The 18,324-nt window shown below is 42.0% G+C and overlaps 1 protein-coding gene across 15 annotated transcripts in view; it reads right to left on the bottom strand.

The window, feature by feature from the left end:
• LOC310762901 (calcium-activated potassium channel subunit alpha-1) overlaps window positions 1-18,324 on the bottom strand; it is a 564,221-nt gene that overhangs the window by 127,125 nt on the left and 418,772 nt on the right. For all 15 annotated transcript variants that reach the window (XM_083614569.1, XM_083614564.1, XM_083614572.1 and 12 more), the window contains 2 exons: window positions 11,285-11,371; window positions 9,467-9,543 (listed from right to left, as the gene is read on the bottom strand). In XM_083614569.1, the coding sequence (XP_083470695.1) occupies window positions 9,467-9,543; window positions 11,285-11,371 (164 nt within the window). The remainder of the gene's footprint in view (window positions 1-9,466; window positions 9,544-11,284; window positions 11,372-18,324) is intronic.

Raw genomic sequence — 18,324 nt, 5'->3', positions numbered from 1 at the left:
AGATCATTTAGGGCAAGTTGGGCAGTATTATTTTCTGTCGAGTGCCGCATTCCTTTAGGGATAATCTGTTGAGTGCTGCATGCTGACTGTACATGGGGCTAAAACAGGGGTCAGCAATCTAAGGCCTATGGGGCACAAGTGGCCCACGGGGGTCATTTAACTGGCCCACGAGCCGCCCCCGAACCAAGCCACCAGCGCAGCGCAGGGACTCACTTCCGTGGCACCGGAAATCGTGTCTGCGCAGATGCACGTGCCAGAAATCGCAGGCACGCGCGGTAAACCTTGCTGACCTCCTGGGCTAAAAACCAGCAGTGGGCAAGGCCAGAGTCAAAGGAAGCATAACTTTCTCTCCCTTTCTGACACCTGCTTCCACCAGCGTTTCCTCCCTCTTCCTTCTGATTTGCTGTTCACTTTTACCAAAGTTCTGAACTAGCCACTTGAAGGGGGCTTTGGGAATCAACTGGGGGGGGGCACATAAAATTAGGCTGAGGGGCACATGTGTCTCTAAGGCTGTTCACTCCTGCTTTATCTAAACATTGGCAAATAACACCCTATAAACTCATACCAACAGCAGTGGGTGTAGATTTTTGTAACCAGAATTGGCAAGAAAAATCTACCCACCTTGACTCGCCTCTGAAAATAAGGTATGTGCCAGCCCCACAATGGATCTTATTTTGACTGCCGAAATCTGACTCCTCCAAATATTCAGGTAACAAGTTTGAATTTCAAATAACAATGTTTGAATATACTAAAATTTGATACCCAAATTGTGCATTCATTGATTGATTCAGACCTTGTCTGTTGACTGGGACTGACATTTCAGTTGACACAATTTATGCCTTTCAAAGACTATGGATTTATTTCCCTGCCGGTAACTAAATGATTTTGCTGAACATTACTTAAGTGTTAAATATATTCACAAGTATCAGGATTCTCACTGGGATGATGTTTTACAGAACTAGTGTTTCTAAAGAAAACCAAACTAATTTTAAGAGTAAAACTAGGATTATAATTTAATCATAATTTAATAAAGTAAAATGAACTCTAATATGGCATATGGTTTGTTCTCCTTAAACATGGTTAGCTCTCCCAGTGCTCTAGTCTCTGTGCTTGGTAGTCGACATATACATGCCATCTGGGGACAGAGTTTAGTGTGCCAAGCTAACCCAAAGTGTTCAAATACATCTTAACCAGAGCTGGGGCAGCAAACGACCCGTGATTCCTGCTAACCATGGTTAAGTCTTATTTCTGCATTTTTTTAAATAAGAATGTTGATAAACTGCCAGCTCATTATAAATATCAAGGCTGCCATAAAACTATAAAGTCATAAAGTTATAAAATCATATAACTCCGGGGAAATGTATGTGTGAGAAGGAAATATTTCAAGTGGTGCAAAATCCAACAGTGCTAAGTTCTGAGCAATTGGTCCCAAATTAAATCGACAAGGGGAATTTAACCCCAGAAAGTCATACTAGTGAATTCTTCGTGAACTCTGTGCAAGGCAATGATCTTGGCCAGGCATTGTGGGATTGTGGGAATTGTAGTCCCAAAACATCTGGAGGGCCAAGTCTGGTCATGGCTGATCTTGGCTTTATTCAGCCATCACTGATCATCCTGAACAAGCTGGCTAATTAATGTGATCCCTGAGTTGCTCACGGATGCCGAGCCGTGAACATGAACTAACACCACAGAAATTTTATGTTCCTCCTTGCCTCACAATGGGTATCATAATCACTATCGCTAAAGGCTACTGAAGTGCAGGAGTACACAAAGTAACCCCCTGTGATAATAGCTTTTTGAGAGGTGCCAAAGATGCACTCAAGCTGGGTGGGAGGCCCACCAGGCAAAGTGCCATATTATTGGGGCTTCTTGTCCATACAGGTGTCCCCTTTTGAAACTGCAGTTCCCTTCCACTACTTTAAAATATTTTTAAGTGGCTTATCAGGAGGCTTATCAACCCTGTTGCAAATGGGGGCAGGGGTTGCATTTCAGGAAAGCCAGCAAGAAGGCTCCACTCCTTAGACTGAGCACCCCACAACCTCTGGAGGACAGAGGCCCTACCTATGACAGAGTGGACTTGATTCCCTGAAAGCTTGTGCCATAATGCATTTGTTAGTCCTTTAAAGTGCTACAAGGCTCTTGGGTGTTTTTATTTCTTAAAAGAATATTCCACACCATGTCCGGCCGCTACTTAACTTCCCCCTCAAGTGCGCAAGACTAATTAGAAGTTTAGCTTGGAAGCATTCAGTGTAGACTCTATTTTTTTAAAAAAAATGGGAACAATGAAGAAGGTGCACAAATGCAACAACACATTTAAATCATTGTGTAGCTTGGGTACACTTTCTCTCCCCCCCCCCCAGATGTTAAACTAACCGCCTTTTGAAACATAGCCCAAAGGTAAATGAATAGCAGTGCCCCAGGGGACTGATTTACACTTCACGGCTTGCATCCAAGGTTGTGCCCATGGAGTTCCATTTGTGCAAATGGGCTTCCCTTGCCTTTCCTCTACCTGCATGCTCTCAAAATCTGCTCGGGATGGGTGGGCAGCCCGTCAACCCTGTGGAGCCCATTTGGACAGTGCATGGAGGGCTACAAGGAAAGAGGAGGGGACATTCCCATTGCAGAAGTAGAACTCTGATGTGCTGGGGAAACAGCAGCATTGGATACGACCCCATTTTTTTTAGATGCAGACCTAAAAAAGTATTAATGTATGAATGAGGCCAAGGCACAATTAGGGGGCGGGGGGCATTTAATAAGGGTACAGTTTCACAGAAGGCAGAGGGCCTCCTCAGTAGTGGCGCCTGCCCTGTGGAACGCCCTCCCATCAGATGTTAAGGAAATAAACAACTATCTGACTTTTAGAAGACATCTGAAAGTAGCCCTGTTTAGGGAAGTTTTTAATGTTTGATCTTTTATTGTGATTTTAATATTCTGTTGGGAGCCGCCCAGAGTGGCTGGGGAAACCCAGCCAGATGGGTGGGGTATAAATCAGGCATAGGCAAACTCGGCCCTCCAAATGCTTTGGGACTACAATTCCCATCATCCCTGACCACTGGTCCTGTTAGATAGGGATCATGGGAGTTGTAGTCTCAAAACATCCGGAGGGCCGAGTTTGCCTATGCCTGGTATAGATATATTGTTGTTGTTGTTGTTGCTGCTGCTGCTGTTGTTGATATCCTGGATTAGCTGCAGCTCTCTGCTTAACACATAATTGGTTACAAACCAATTAAGCAGCCCTATGCTCTGATACATTACAGAAAATGTAGTATTTAGGATTTCCACAATGCTAGCATTCTTTTTCTGACAGAGGTATTCTTTAGTCTTTCTTTCTGAAACATAACAAAAATGCAGGAAGGAGACTAAGTTCACCAGGCCAAACTATCTACAGTAAGTCTGCCCACCCCCCTGCCTCCCACTCAGTGCTACACTCTACCTGGACTCACTTTTGCTAATATTTGAAACCAGATAAATTTCACAATGTGATGTCCTTTTACACATTTCTGTATCTGCATGGGAACTACTTATCTATGAGTGGTTTATAGCTGAGAGCAACATTTAAACAACCACATAGATGGTGGCTTATTGCGATGGTTCCTGGCCATGGAATTGGTACTTTGCTTGAGGCGAAGTCTTGGTTCCCATGGAAGGAGTGGTACAGTCAGCCCCTGCCTATGTGATCAGGATCATTTAAATGCCTTCCCTGCTTTGTGGGTACCACTCACAGGGAAGTGGTCCTTATGTGTTTTGGAGGGCATATGAAAAGCATTTCAATGGGGAGTGATAAACCAAATTTGAGACAGTGGATGCCACTAAAAATATGCTTAGGCCATGCACACATGATTGTTGTCATTTCTTCAGCAAAGTCTACGGACTGAGGGAAATACTTAGCAACAATAATTTATAATTAGTACTTTAGAACCACCTCTTTCTACTGAAGTACTGGTGCCTAATCAGTACAAGTACCACAAGTGTATTAGCATATCAGGGTGCCTTAAGTGGTGCACAGATGAGTATTTGCTGAGTTTGAATGTTTGATGCCGGAAGTCATTCACTGGGTATTTTATATTGAACATTCTGTGCATCTTAGACTGGGAACTAGAACTGAACAACAGAGGAAAGGGCATTTCTGCAATACAAATGTATACTGGTTTAAACCCAGTTTAAAACCAGTATACATGGCTTCCCTCAACCCTCCACAAAAGACTCCTAAGAACTGGTGGGTTTTCCATTGGAGACCCTTGTAGGACAACAGTCCCCAGGGTTCTCCTGGGCTGAGGGGATGAGTATTAACCTAGTCTGTGATGTTGACATGCTGCAAACAGGGATGGCAATTTCTCTCAGCCTCGTAATACATAAGGAATTAGGAAAGCTTGAGAAAAAATTGTTTGATTTACAATTGGGGGGGGATACAGTTGGGAATGAGAAGAGGCCAGGGGAAAGCAAGTTGAAAGACTGCTGTATTTTCTTCAACGTCGCCCTGACCCACAAGGTCAATAAAGAATGAGGAAAGGTGTGGGTATGAGACGCCACCGCTACATGCAACATAAAAGTGTAAAGAAAAGAACCGGAATACTGAACAAATGAATACTCTCTACTGGAAGAAAGACAGGTTGGATTGCACTCTGGGCTACAGGGAGCCCGTTTTTACTCACAATAGATCACTATCAGTGTGTAGTTAAAATATAGTAGGGGCCGTGTTCCAAGGCAGCAAGAGGAAAAATAAATCAAAACATTGTCAATTATCACAGGTTAATGCAATTTCCTTCAAACATTATCAGTGTACACACACATGACCTGTACCCCGGGGGTTCAATGGCCCCCTTTTGGAAGGAAGCATCGCGGCTGGAGGAGGGGAAGAAAAGCATTGCATATTTATACTAAACTGGTTAATACAACAAGAAGAAACAAGAGTAAGTATATCATCCTCCCCTGTTGCAACTTTCATCTCAGGCTGGCTGTGGCAAATGTAAACATTAGAGCTGTCATTCAGTTACATGAATCAGTCGTGTTAAGTTTTCATTTATCATTCTGTTAAATAAGAAAGTCAATCACCAAATTATCTCAATATGAATCAAACAATTGTTCTGCTTGGGGGAAAAAACAATGTTGATTTTTAGATGATCCATGCAAACATTTCATAGCATCTCAGCAGGCAGGCACCATCTTAGAAGAGGGTTCTCCTCCTTGCAAGAGAAGGGGGAAGCATCTCTGCTAAAGTGCCACCTGCAATTTTTGTAAGAGCCTGCATTTTATATATATATATATATATATATATATATATATATATATATATATATAGTTTAAAAGATGTCTAACACACTTAATTGACTAAATACTGCAGCCTCAATGAAGGTTTGTTTCTCTAACCACAATATGTACACATGCATTAATACTGGCTCTCTGCTTGAAAGTTGTAATGAAATTAAAGCAAGAACACAACTGAAAGCAGATTATACCGCAAGGCTACCACAGTAATCCAGAGCACAGGATTTTCACAGCAGAATTTCTTTTTGGACAACATTACATGAAAATCTACAGATTATTCAAGGAATAGGGAGAAGAGGGCTGTAAGAAGGGGGGGGGAATATCTGTGAAAGGAAAGCATGGTTACTCTAATTATCTCTGGCTTTGTGGAACTGCAGAGCTCTGTGCTGAATTATTAATACTAGGCTTAACAGGTTTGGACAAACAGCTATGTAGGTCAGACTCACTTTTAGACCCTGACAATACTGAAGCTAATGTTCAGACAGCATCTGAAGGGACGTGAAACCTCTGATGCATTATTAAAGAACGTGGCTTTCAACTATCCCAGGAAACTGCATGTAATTAATGCCACAATAATTAAGATTTCCATGTAAAAAAAGATATTCTATCAAATTCCATTCACCTGTACACACAGGTTTATTCTCGTGCCTCCCTTTCATCTAATGCATAATTTCCATTTAAGGTTTCTAATTTTTATTATAAAGCTCATCAATTACGAAAAGCAAAAGTGTGGCGGGGGTGGGGTGGGAGAGGGAGGGCAGAGAGAGAAAAGGTTCGCTCTCACGGCCATCCATAAATGAAGCTGACAAACTGAGTGGAGAGTGTAGAACTCCAAATCTTGCAGCTTTACAAAGACCATTGTCAGTACTAATGTAGCTATTTGACATTTTACAGCAGATTAGTCAAATTCTGCTGCACAGAAAGACATGGGGAGTGGAGAGGAGAGGGAAAAGAGAAGTAGGCAACATTCCTCCTGTCTCTGTTGACATGCTTCTCTCCTAACATGGCCTGCGATTCTGTACTGCTAGTCTCCTGAAATTCAACTGAAATGAATCATATTCCTTCCATCTATTTACGTGCACTATTTACCTAGATTTCACCAGGTGGTGCTACACTTCTCTATGCCTCTGCCAATTTACAGGTGAAAGCGGCAGAATAGGCAGTCCCCAGACTCAGAAATTCTTGGGGTGAGGGTTGGAATCTTGGGCAGCAAGACTACAAAGACCTCTGCCTCACTGCTGGAGGGCTGGATTGAAGAGCTGTCACCAGTATGACTGAGCTGTGTCGTCATTGGCTTTCTTGTGAACCCTGGGGTTGCTTTAAAGCTTACCAGGGGTCCTTCAGTGAGAAGAACATGAAGGGCAGATAAGCAGCCTTCAAAAAAACCTTGCCCACGGATACTGATCTTCCCTGCAAGAGAATTCTTGGCCTGCTATAGGGAGCATTCTCTGCTTACACAGAGCAGCATGAAATGAGTGAAGTGCCCCCCCAATTCCTCTAGAGCAGCCTTTCTCAACCTGTGGGTCCCCAGATGTGATTGAACTACAACTCCCATCACCCCCAGCTAGCAAGACCAGAGCTCAGGGATGATGGGAGTTGTAGTCCAACATCATCTGGGGACCCACAGGTTGAGAACCACTGCTCTAGAGCATACAAAGCTATTGTGGCAAACATGCAGAGGGTTCCCAGGCATTCTAAAGTCCTCATGTGACAAGAAAGAGTGGAATCAAGCACACTCACCCCCACTTCAGGGTGCAAAATCGCGCAGGTAGCCTACATGAGTGGAACAGAATCCCCATTCCATTACAGAGGCAGACAGGGATGGCAAGAAGATGACAGGTGTTGGAGCTAGTGCATTCACAAGCACTCTCCCTCTTCACTGGAGGGATTTAGAACTCCAGCACATGTCTCTTCCCTGAGGGATAATCATGCATTGCGACTGGGCACGCAAAAAACTGCCAGCGACTCTCAACAGTCTTAGGTATCATGGTTCACTGGCAGTGCCTTAATCAAATTACAAGTAACAGCCCAGTTACATCCAGCTCTAGGGGACATCCATTGGAATCAATGGGATTTGGCCATGCATAATTAGGCACAGGTTGCTCTCTAATGAGGAATCACTTATATTCCGTATGTGTTGAGATGCCAACTGCATACTAGGTTTGTGCCTGGAACCACACAGTTAGGTGAGCAAACCCTGCTGCCACAAAGTGGGTTTTCGTAGGGAAAATTTGCAGGGCAGATGCAGTCGGTAAAAGGTGATTTGGCTGCTTTCTTCCTGCAATTCCCCCTCCAGGTTCCAGACCTGGATTTGCATTGCAACAATGCAACTTGGTGCATTGTATGCAATTCTGGCCAATGTGTGGACTCATACGCAGATGGACTCACACAGAAATAAGGAGACGTAGGATGGGATGCAGCAAAGTAGCCCTATCAGCATAAAGGCTGCTCAAGAACTTCTGCTTGTGCATATTCCCTTGGCAGAAGCCCCAGAACAGCTCATGGAGGAAGGAAAGTGGGATTGTTCCATCTGGCAAGCTGAACTGCTCGCACAGACACAACATTCACACCAGTGCAATGCTGAACTCCACTCTTAGTCTGCAATGCTATATATAGTTGCTTGGACATAAGTCTTGTTGAACTCAATGGGACTAACTTCTGAGTGGACTCCATAAGATTGTGCTGTGAGAAAATACTCAAAGCGGGGGGGGGGGGGTGTCCAATTTTGCTATCCATGCCTTCTTCCCAACCTGTCTGGTTGATTCCACGCTTAGGTCAACGTTTCTGATATCTTCCTTCTATGCCATCCTTCATTTTATTTCAGCATCTGTCCAACAGTTTTTCATTCGCCAGAGTGACTGATGCTTGCAATCACTAGACTATTTCGTATATACCGAGGGCTGACAGTTTGGTCCTCTGAGAGCTTCCCTGTAGTTTTAGAGTTACCTTTTGCTGGAAGGCATTTGGGAGGATTAATTTCCACTTCTTTAATTTCCTCTCATTGGCCTCCAAAATGTTTATTCTCCTTTGTCATTCTGTTATCTGTCTGCCTGTCATAATATTTCTGTATGGGCAGTGACGAAAATATATGATCTGCAGTATTCATATAAAGGAGCAGTTTATATGATCAGCAGAACTGTGATAAAACTTTGTCTCCTCCCTTGGACTGGACCACTTCAGCCTTTGAGAAGGGTTCTTTCCCCCTTCCAACCCCCAACCCCCCAACCTGTGCATGAAAAAATAGCACATGAATAGGAAGGATAAGATGGTTTTGTTATTGGTGAGAAGCATTCAAACACGCAACCCGCGGCTCTCAAATGCAAGCTCACGTCGTTGCAGTCCACATAAAGTGTTATCACTTGATTCTGCTGATTATATGAACTGGCCCTAATATTAACTCGTTTACTGCAGGGGTGGCTAAATTGTGCCCCTTCGGATTTTGTTGGACTACAGCACTCTGGCTGGCTGGAATCGATGCAAGCTGGACTCCAACAGCATCGGCAGGGACACAAGTCAGCTATTCCTGCTAACCTAGAATAAATAAATGGACTCTGGCTGAGGTTTTAATGCACCACTGAGCTTTTGCACAGTTTGTTTAGGGAGCTTCCCAAAGTTTGGTCCCTGTGGAGCAGCTTGGGGATTATAGATCTGCTTTGCTTCCCAAGGCTGGACACAGCCTCTTTAAATTTCCTGCACAGTTCCTTCTGATCAGTGCTTGATGTCCACGATTTGTATATGCAAAACAAAACAAAACAAATACGTGCAATGTTCAGGTAATTTAAAATTAGGGTATTTTCCTTCATGTAAATCATGGTGGGGTTTGCTTCAAACAGGCAATAAGTGTACTGATCTGTGGAAACCCTTATTAATGTTTTTTGGGGGGAGGGGTGGGGGGATAAAACACTAAGCCTATATACGTAATTTTGACACCTATACATAATGTAATCATTCTCTAAATTTTGTTAACTTAAGATGCCAAATAAGTCCTAATAACGGCGCAAGTATAACAATTTAAATCTCAAAATATGCAAGCAGATATTGCAGGAGACAGTTATTAACTGTGTTGGTATGTACAGATTTCCTAGCCTCTCTCTAGCACTATTCAAAACCTAGAAATATATTTAAAAGAGATCCCTTAATGCTTAACAGTTTCTGTAGAATAGAAAAGCTAGTGGGGGGAGGGGGGAGGAAGATTACTTACGTCGTTTGCAGCCGCATTTTTTTATCCTTTTGGGATCTGTGATGTCATCATGACAGGCCTTGCAGTAAAAAAATGCCCTAGAGAGGGAGGGAGAATGGAAAAACTGACACATTTCTTAATTCATACAAATGAAATTAGTCCCACATTTCCTCCTTGCTACAAGTGCCAAATTAATGAAACATGCCAGCACTAATTTCCTTTAATCTTTTGAAAGGTTTAGACATTTAAAAAAGGAAATGTTTGCTACAAGACAATTAATTTCAAACACAAGGCCGGGTGATTCAAGTTCGTGCTTCTTTTAATAAATTTAACTTGAAAATAATTGGGGGAACGGTTAATAAATATGACACGGTAGATCAGATCATCCAGCTTTCATCTTGGAAAGTAGCATCCAAAGTGACTTTATTATCCAAACACACAAGAGATGAAAACACTGTTCTTGGCAGGGGAATTGCTGGCTCAAAGCCCCCTGGTTTTTATTTTTATTTTATTTTTTTTGAAAAAAGCAGACAGCTGAAGATATATAAGGCCATTTGTTCCACTTAGTTTCACATAGCTTAATGTTTTAGAGGAATTCAGATGCTGTCATGAAACAAATGCAGGACAATAGCAATTATTCTTGCAATTACAGTGCTTAGACAGACACCTCTGATGCTTTACGAATATTTGGCTTGGCTTAAGTACTCCTCTGTGAAAGGTACTTCTGCTCATACAATGGGGGGTCACTTATTTATCCTTTTTCTGTAGCCCTCCATGTACCCCACCGAACTGGCATGAGGTCAGGGCCCCATGCACGCACCTTACTGTAGGAAAGTATAAACAGGGAGAGGAGAACTGGCAACTTCCTGCTTGCTGTGGGGACTTCTGATCCAACATACTATTATTTATCAATGTATTTCTAAATGATATTGTGACAGACAGCAGGGGCTTGGGGCTTAACGAACTGCCTTTTTTAAAGGTTCTCCTCACCCATATACTTTGAGCATGTGGTGAGATCATGTTTTGAGGGTCTCTGACTTCTAAGACATAGTCCTACAACAGGCAAGGCTTTGTGGTTGCAGCACCCTCTTTATGGAGATCTCTACCAAGTGAGACCCATTAGGCCGGCTCCCTTACGCTCTTTAGGAGGTTGACAAAAGGTGGTGTTCTTCTGAAAGGCCCTTCAAGACTCATGTGGCTGGTGTCACCTGATAAAACAGATTAGTCTTATGATGCAATGTTGGTGATGTTCATTCAATTGGTATGCTGTTTTAGTGCTGATTTCAAATCTTTAGGTTTTTTTATGTAAGCGTAAGCTGCCTTGAGGTCCACCTTGGGAGCTAGGGTGAAGCAAAGTGACAATAAAACTGGGGATGGATGGGTGACAGGTGGCACCTGCACAGTCCTGCCTCACACCAGCCCCATTTGGGTGTGGAGTTGATGCAGTGATGCTGGTGTCAGGAGCATGGTTCCACCACACCACACAGGCCACCACTGAGTTGGAACTACAGTATCTGTTTGTGGGCTTTTCAGAGTCATCTGATTATCTGCCAGCAGAAACAGAACACTGGACTACATGGGCCTTTGGTCAGAACCAGCAAGACCTTCTCTATCTTTTATTTGCACTGCTGAGGGTTTGCTCCATTCCTCACCAGATGAAGGAAATTTATGTGGGACCAGTTTCTGAAACATTCCTTAGACAGTTGCCAGCACGGTTTACTAAGACAGTTTAAAGTTGCACCATATACCACATTGAAGGAGGAGGAGGAGGAGGAGGAGGAGGAGGAGGAGGGGGAGGAGAAGATCTAGAGAACAACATAAAATCTGACAACGTATTACCTTTTTACTTCTTTGGCATCGCTTGCAATGAAGAATCCTAAAGTACCCTCTTGAATCTTCACATGGTTTCCAGGATTGATTAATATACTGTCCGACGAAACCAAACCAAACAAAAAACAAACAAAAGCCAAGAAGACAACATCATGAGGTCATACTGCTTTTCAGTTGTGAAATCAAACTAATTGCTTTATCTTTGTTCTGTGATAGGGGGCCCATTAGTTGAGAAAAATCAAAATAAGAAACCTGGAAGCCACTTTTATTGAAGGTCTCGAATCTGACCAGGGCTCCAATCTAAAGCATATTTTAAATATACCTAAAATTCAAAGGATAAACAATGGCAGTAATCATACAACTAACTCCCAACACTTGCGTTAGAGGAGTTGTGTGTCTTAAATTAGGAGAGGAAAAGTCTATGGAGCCTCTCAGAAAAGCTTTGATTTTTTTGCTCTGCATTAAAGGCTGACAAAATCATAATGATTGATGTGAAAGGAAGTGATTCCCAAGGAAAGAGTTGCTTGGAAAAGGCTCTATTTCTCAGGCATTTTACCTCTTCATGTCAATTTCTGTTGAAATAGGGACGTTATTAATGGGCCCCCTATCTCTATATATCACATTACTTACAGTACAATACACATATATACTCAAGGGGAATGGTACAAGACAACCAGTTACTGTAGCTAAAGAAAACATAAAATGAGTATAATGGTTAATAATTTCTCCATCCCAAAGCTCCTTTTCAATGTGTTGCCAATGGATAAAAATAAATTACTCATCCTTTCAGGGCGGGGGTGAAATCAGCTAGATTTGAAGAAAGGGGATAATATCTAATCACATTGTTCCTTGCTAACCTCTGTGAATTTCAGGTATGGTCATCAAAATGAATTATTTTGGGTTTCAGGCAGTAATCAGCATAAGTCTAAACAATGCCAGCTCAGGGGTCTTGCAACTACATGAGGTTTGGTGGGATGTTGGGTAAATATAGAAGTCCATTTACCGAGTATGTAACTCATCATCATGTGTAGGTATATAAACATTTGGAAAGCCAAATCAATGTTTAATTTTATCTCACTTTCAACATCAGCTTAGAAATATGGAGCCAGAGTAAACGTCTCTTCACTGCAGGTCAGCACAGAGAACTGACTTACTAGCTGGATACACACAGGCTGTGGTAACTTACCACTTGATAAATGGTCATGTCTTTTTAGTGTGAAATATACTGTAGGAATAACTGGTTCTTTGTGTTAAAGGATGTTAAGTGGGGGCTTTAGCATATTATTAACACTAAAGACTGGATGAATTTCTCTGGTGTTGCATCCTAATATCCTGATGAGAATGGGTGTTCATGAATCCCCCTTCTGATCTGCCCCAAATCCCACCCATGAGAAACCAGGTTCTCTTATTCCAATGCAAAGTTCACTATGAATTTATTTGGTGATGGCAGGGGGTGGGGTCAGGAGGTCCCCAGCATTAACTTTTGCATAAACAGCAGCGGAGAGCTTGGATATTAATATAACACTGTGTTGTGTTAACACCAGTGATCATTTTTCTCTTAAGTTTTTTTCTGTATTTAGGAGAGCAGCTTGCTCTGTGAAGTATCAGGCAACCCCAAATTCTTCTAGGGCAGAACACAGGAGGCAATGGGTAAGATATTATTGTTGTTGTTGTTGTTGTTGTTGTTGTTGTTATTTACTATTACTATTATTATCATCATCACTGTGACACTTTTGTGTTCCTAGAATAGCTGGTTCCCTCCAATAACTCCAGCTCATCCATTTTAAGGAAAGTCCGTGAAACTTGCCCTATAAATAAACTGGACCATCTAAGCTATTTAGGACTCTATCCTTTGTTCATGGCAAAGCCTCACATTTTTCCAAGTAGTGTAAGAAGAGTGTTAATTCTTTTGCTTTGTCTGTGTTAGGTGAGAGGAAAGTCGACATCCATGCAATACAACTTGGCAGAAAACCATGTTTTTAAAGGGATGAAGCTGATAGGACAGTTAAAGCACATACATATGAACACATGGCACAAACAGTGCAGGTCACAAAGGGTACAGTTTCCTGGCATTGTCCTGTCAGAGTTGTTGTCCCCCACCCTCAAGAAATACTGCTATAAATTGTATACTTGGAAAACCTTGAAGTACATGGAAGAGATTCTGTAGCACATTGGATCACTAGAAATAATGGGAGGTATCTAACTAGACAGTTCCACCAGTGCAAGGACTTTTAGCTGTGAAATGGAGCCTTCCCACCTTCTCCTTTCCCTGCATGCCCCAACCTCCGTCTTAAATCTGCTCTGGAATGTTGTTGGAGTGGAAATCCAGAACATATTTTGGGGGGACGGTGGAGTTTCATTGTGCAGCTAAAAGTCATTGTGCCAGGAGAACTGATACCACCCAAAGTTGGGAAGCAGAGATTTAGGTTCGTATTTACTGCTATATCTGCAGTATCTAGCATCTGCACTGTCTTTTCTCTTTTCTAACCAGGACCGAACTGACTAATATAATTGACAAGGGAGGGAAGCACAGCCATCCAGCCTCTTCTCCTTTACCGATCAATACGTGCAAGAGAAAGCCGTGAAGGATGACATCATTGCTTCAGTCACATGCCAATCATATCATTGCACTTGCACTAATTGGTCAGAACCCTGGAAGACAGGAAGAGGTTTAACTTCTTACAAAACAAATGAGTAGAATTAGAGTTGCCACTCAATTTCACCTGAAGCAAACATCAAATTTGGAAGTTCCTACTCGGGCAAAACATCCAAGAAATTTTGGGGGAACCAAAAGAGATTTTTACCTTATTTTTGCTACTTATTTTTTACTATTTAAATAAGACAAGCAAAATGCCCCGGGTGGTTTTTCCACAAAGGAGAGGTCCTTTGTACCCAAACAGAAAATGTGAGTGCAGGTTGTTATATAAGCTTGTCTGTCACTCAGCAGTACTGGATATCCTGGTGGAGCTGGTAAAAATACAAAACTTGATTTAACTCAGGGATAGAGTTTGCCAAAAGTGAAATTCCAGAATGACTTTTGGAGGCTCTTGCCCAAGGTATTTCAAAGGAAGCAAGAATGAATTTTAAATGCAGCTAGAGAACTTTCTCTAGGAAAGGGCATTAAGCACAGTAGGAATGTCTCCAGCAGGTTTTTCCTGATAGCCTCACATTTAAAAGAGCTACAGATCCTTTTAAAAAAGAAAAACGGCTGAAAATTCAGGGGAAGGAGGCTTGAATATCCATAGTGAGTTATGGCCCCACATGCAGACCTCTGCTATATTCAGGTATATGAGCGATTAACATTGACGACATTTGAATAAGTATTCATGAAGGGAGATGTTGTTGGGGTTTTTTAAAAAGTCTATTGGAGATGATAAACCTATGTTGGATCCAAAGCGATACTAAAGTAGCTCACAAGGAGAGTTGACACTCAGTATATCTATTGTGAAAGCAAAGCTGGATGTGGAATTCTAAAATATGGGACTGAAGTTGAGAAATATCAATTCTTGATATTTTCACCATACACAGGCATGTCTTGAGCCAGAAAAAACTAATATATCAATTTAGACAATTCTAGGCAGATATTAAAGCTCTCTAAAGAATCTTGCTATAAACCACAAATTACTTAGGTATCATATTTTGGCAGATTCTTTTCAGTTTACAAAGCCTGAGAATTCTTAGCAAAGTGAGGCTTACTATGGGCCTGCCTGATCCTTACTATTCCTGGCTTATTTGATCTTGTCTAATATGCACTGGATTATGGAGAAAGCTGGAGAGCTCCAGAAAAACATCTACTTCTGCTTCATTGACTACACAAAAGCCTTTGTGTTGACCACTGCAAACTATGGCAAGTTCTTAAAGAAATGGGAGTGCCTGATCACCTCATCTGTCTTCTGAGAAATCTCTATGTGGGACAAGAAGCTACAGTTACAACGGGATATGGAACAACTGATTGGTTCAAAACTGGGAAAGGAGTACAACAAGGCTGTATATTGTCTCCCTGCTTATTTAACTTATATGCAGAATTCATCATGCGAAAGGCTGGACTGGATGAATCCCAAGCCAGAATTAAGATTGCCCGAAGAAATATCAACAACCTCAGATATCAACAACCTCGTTTCCTGCTTGGCAGGGGGTTGGACTCGATGGCCCTTGTGGTCTCTTCCAACTCTATGATTCTATGATAGGCAGATGACACATCCTTGATGGCAGAAAGTGAGGGGGAATTAAAGAACCTTTTAACGAGGGTGAAAGAGGAGAGTGCAAAATATGGTCTGAAGCTCAACAAAAAAACTAAGATCATGCCCACTGGTCCCATCACCTCCTGGCAAATAGAAGGGGATGAAATGGAGGCAGTGAGAGATTTTACTTTCTTGGGCTCCATGATCACTGCAGATGGTGACAGCAGTCACGAAATTAAAAGACGCTTTTCTTGGGAGAAAAGCAATGACAAACCTAGACAGCATCTTAAAAAGCAGAGACGTCATCTTGCCGACAAAGGTCCGTATACTTAAAGCCATGGTTTTCCCAATAGTGATGTATGGAAGTGAGAGCTGGACCATAAAGAAGGCTGATCGCCGAAGAATGGATGCTTTTGAATTTATGGTGCTGGAGGAGTCCCATGGACTGCAAGATGATCAAACCTATCCATTCTGAAGGAAATCAGCCCTGAGTGCTCACTTGAAGGACAGATCCTGAAGCTGAGGCTCCAATACTTTGGCCGCCTCATGAGAAGAGAAGAGAAGACTCCCTGGAAAAGATCCTGATGTTGGGAAAGATGGAGGGCACAAGGAGAAGGGGACAACAGAGGATGAGATGGTTGGACAGTGTTCTCAAAGCTATCAACATGAGTTTGACCAAACTGCGGGAGGTAGTGGAAGACAGGAGTGCCTGGTGTGCTCTGGTCCATGGGGTCACGAAGAGTCGGACACGACTAAACAACAACAACAACAATATGGAGAGGTTATCAATGGCTCTCCAAGAGAAAAGAAGAAGCCTTATTCCAGATAAGATTGCATGGTTTGTTGGGGGTTCTGCTGGTCCAGATTAGGATGTTCACCCTGTTTTGGTTGGAGTTTGCACTTTCCTTTAAGAATCAGCTTCATAGTTTGGAGGTGTGGAGAATCATGAGTCTGTTAGCATGGTTGGATACTCAGGATGCATTAATGGCCATAAGTATTTTTACCAGCTTAAATTTGTTCACCAACAGGCCTAAGCATGGTCATTTATGTTCTAATAACATCCAGGTTATATTACTGTAACATGCTCTATGAAAGCCTGCTTTTGAGAAAGTAGTAAATAAAATTAATAATAATAATAATAATAATAATAATAATAATAATAAATTTATGCCCTGCCCATCTGACTGGGTTGTCCCAGCCACCCTGGGAGGCTTCCAACAAGCATAATAAAATATCAAACATTAAAAACTTCCCTATACAGGACTCCCTTGATATGTCTTCTAAAAGTTGTACAATTATTTATCTCCTTGAAATCTGATTGGAGGGTGTTCCACAAGGTAGGCACCACAACAGCAATGGCTGGCTGGTTCCCTGTAACTTCACTTCTCGTAGTGAGCTAGATATGTGTCCAGGCTGAACAATGGGAGTGGACACGCTCCTTCAGTTATACAGGGCTGAGGTTCTTGTACATCTGACAGGAGGGCACTCAGAAGTGCTCCGATACATCAATTGGACTGGAGCATTTTGACCGAGCAAAGTGTAAAGCGTGTATTACTTTGGTGTTATATCATCTCCACTAGTTGCCATTTTTTTGCTGAGCCTAATTCAAAGCATTAGTCATATTCTTTAAGACTTTAAATGGTCTGGGACAGAGATACCCACTTATATGTACCTAGCAAAATACTTAGGTCAACCTTGGAGGCCCTTCTCTCCATTCTTCTACCATGCTGTAAGCAATTATAATGAATTGGCTTTTTCAGTCACCTTGTCAGACTTGTGGAACATCCTCATCTGCTTGCCCCATTGTCGCTGGGCCTTCCACTAAACTGTAAATGTTCTTTTTTAGAACATTTGGCAGAAGGTGTGTTCTAGAAGGTGTGGCCCACTAACATCTGACAGGCATGACGTTGGTTACCCCTGAACTAAAGCATTTGTATCTATGTGTAATCAGAAGAAGTGCCCGTTTTGTCTACTGAGATTTATTGCCAATTATGCGTGTACGAGCCTTAGAAAGTGTGATCCTCTGCATGCCTTCTCAGACATAAGCCCTGCTTAGCTCAATCAAACATACTACCAGGTCTGTTGCATAGGATTTACGCCTAAGTGTACTATATACTGGAAGTGGGCAGGAAACTGATCGAGAACTTGGAAAATATTAAATACTGAAATATCTGCTCAGTCTTTACATCAGACTATTCAAATTCGAAACTATATATTAGGTTCTAAATCTGCTGCTGACAAATGCAGCTTCCCATGAAATATAAAACCACCAATATCAATTTGGCACCGAAGAGCAGGAAAGCTAAGAGCATGTAGCCCTGAATGGTGCCAGGACAAGAGACCACAGGGAGTCCCACGTAAGTTTCTCAAGTTTTCTAGAGCAAGATCATATGTATCATTAAAAAAAAAGAGTGTTGGGGAAAGCAATTCCTGCCAAACTTCTGGATATCACACAGCTAGTAGTAATAGTAGTAGTAGTAGTAGTAGTAGTAGTAGTAGTAAATATATTTGCATCAAGAGTTGGCATCTCCAGCTAAAGACCAACTCCTGGCTCCTTGTCAGTAGAAAATGTCTAGTACGCCCAAATGCACACCAAGGCACACAATTCCTGTGTGCATATATTCTGAGCTCATGTATAGAACAACTAGCAAACTTTTGATGGGATGGGTAACAAACACCAAAAAAAAAGTACAAGTAACTTCCATTAAAAGGTAGGTGTGCTGTACCATTCCCCAGGCAATTTAAGTTCACAACAAAATATATTATTCACCATCATATTGCAATTGCTGTATTTAATTTAATTTAATAGACATGGGATGTTCTTGATTAGGTTTATCACAAGGTCAAAACACAGCTGCTATTGGTTGT

Source organism: Podarcis filfolensis (assembly GCF_964270895.1).
Source record: "Podarcis filfolensis genome assembly, chromosome: 5".
NCBI classification, from domain to species: Eukaryota; Metazoa; Chordata; class Lepidosauria; order Squamata; family Lacertidae; genus Podarcis; species Podarcis filfolensis.
Note: the sequence above shows the minus strand (reverse complement) of the source record. Positions and strands in the feature narration are given on the sequence as shown.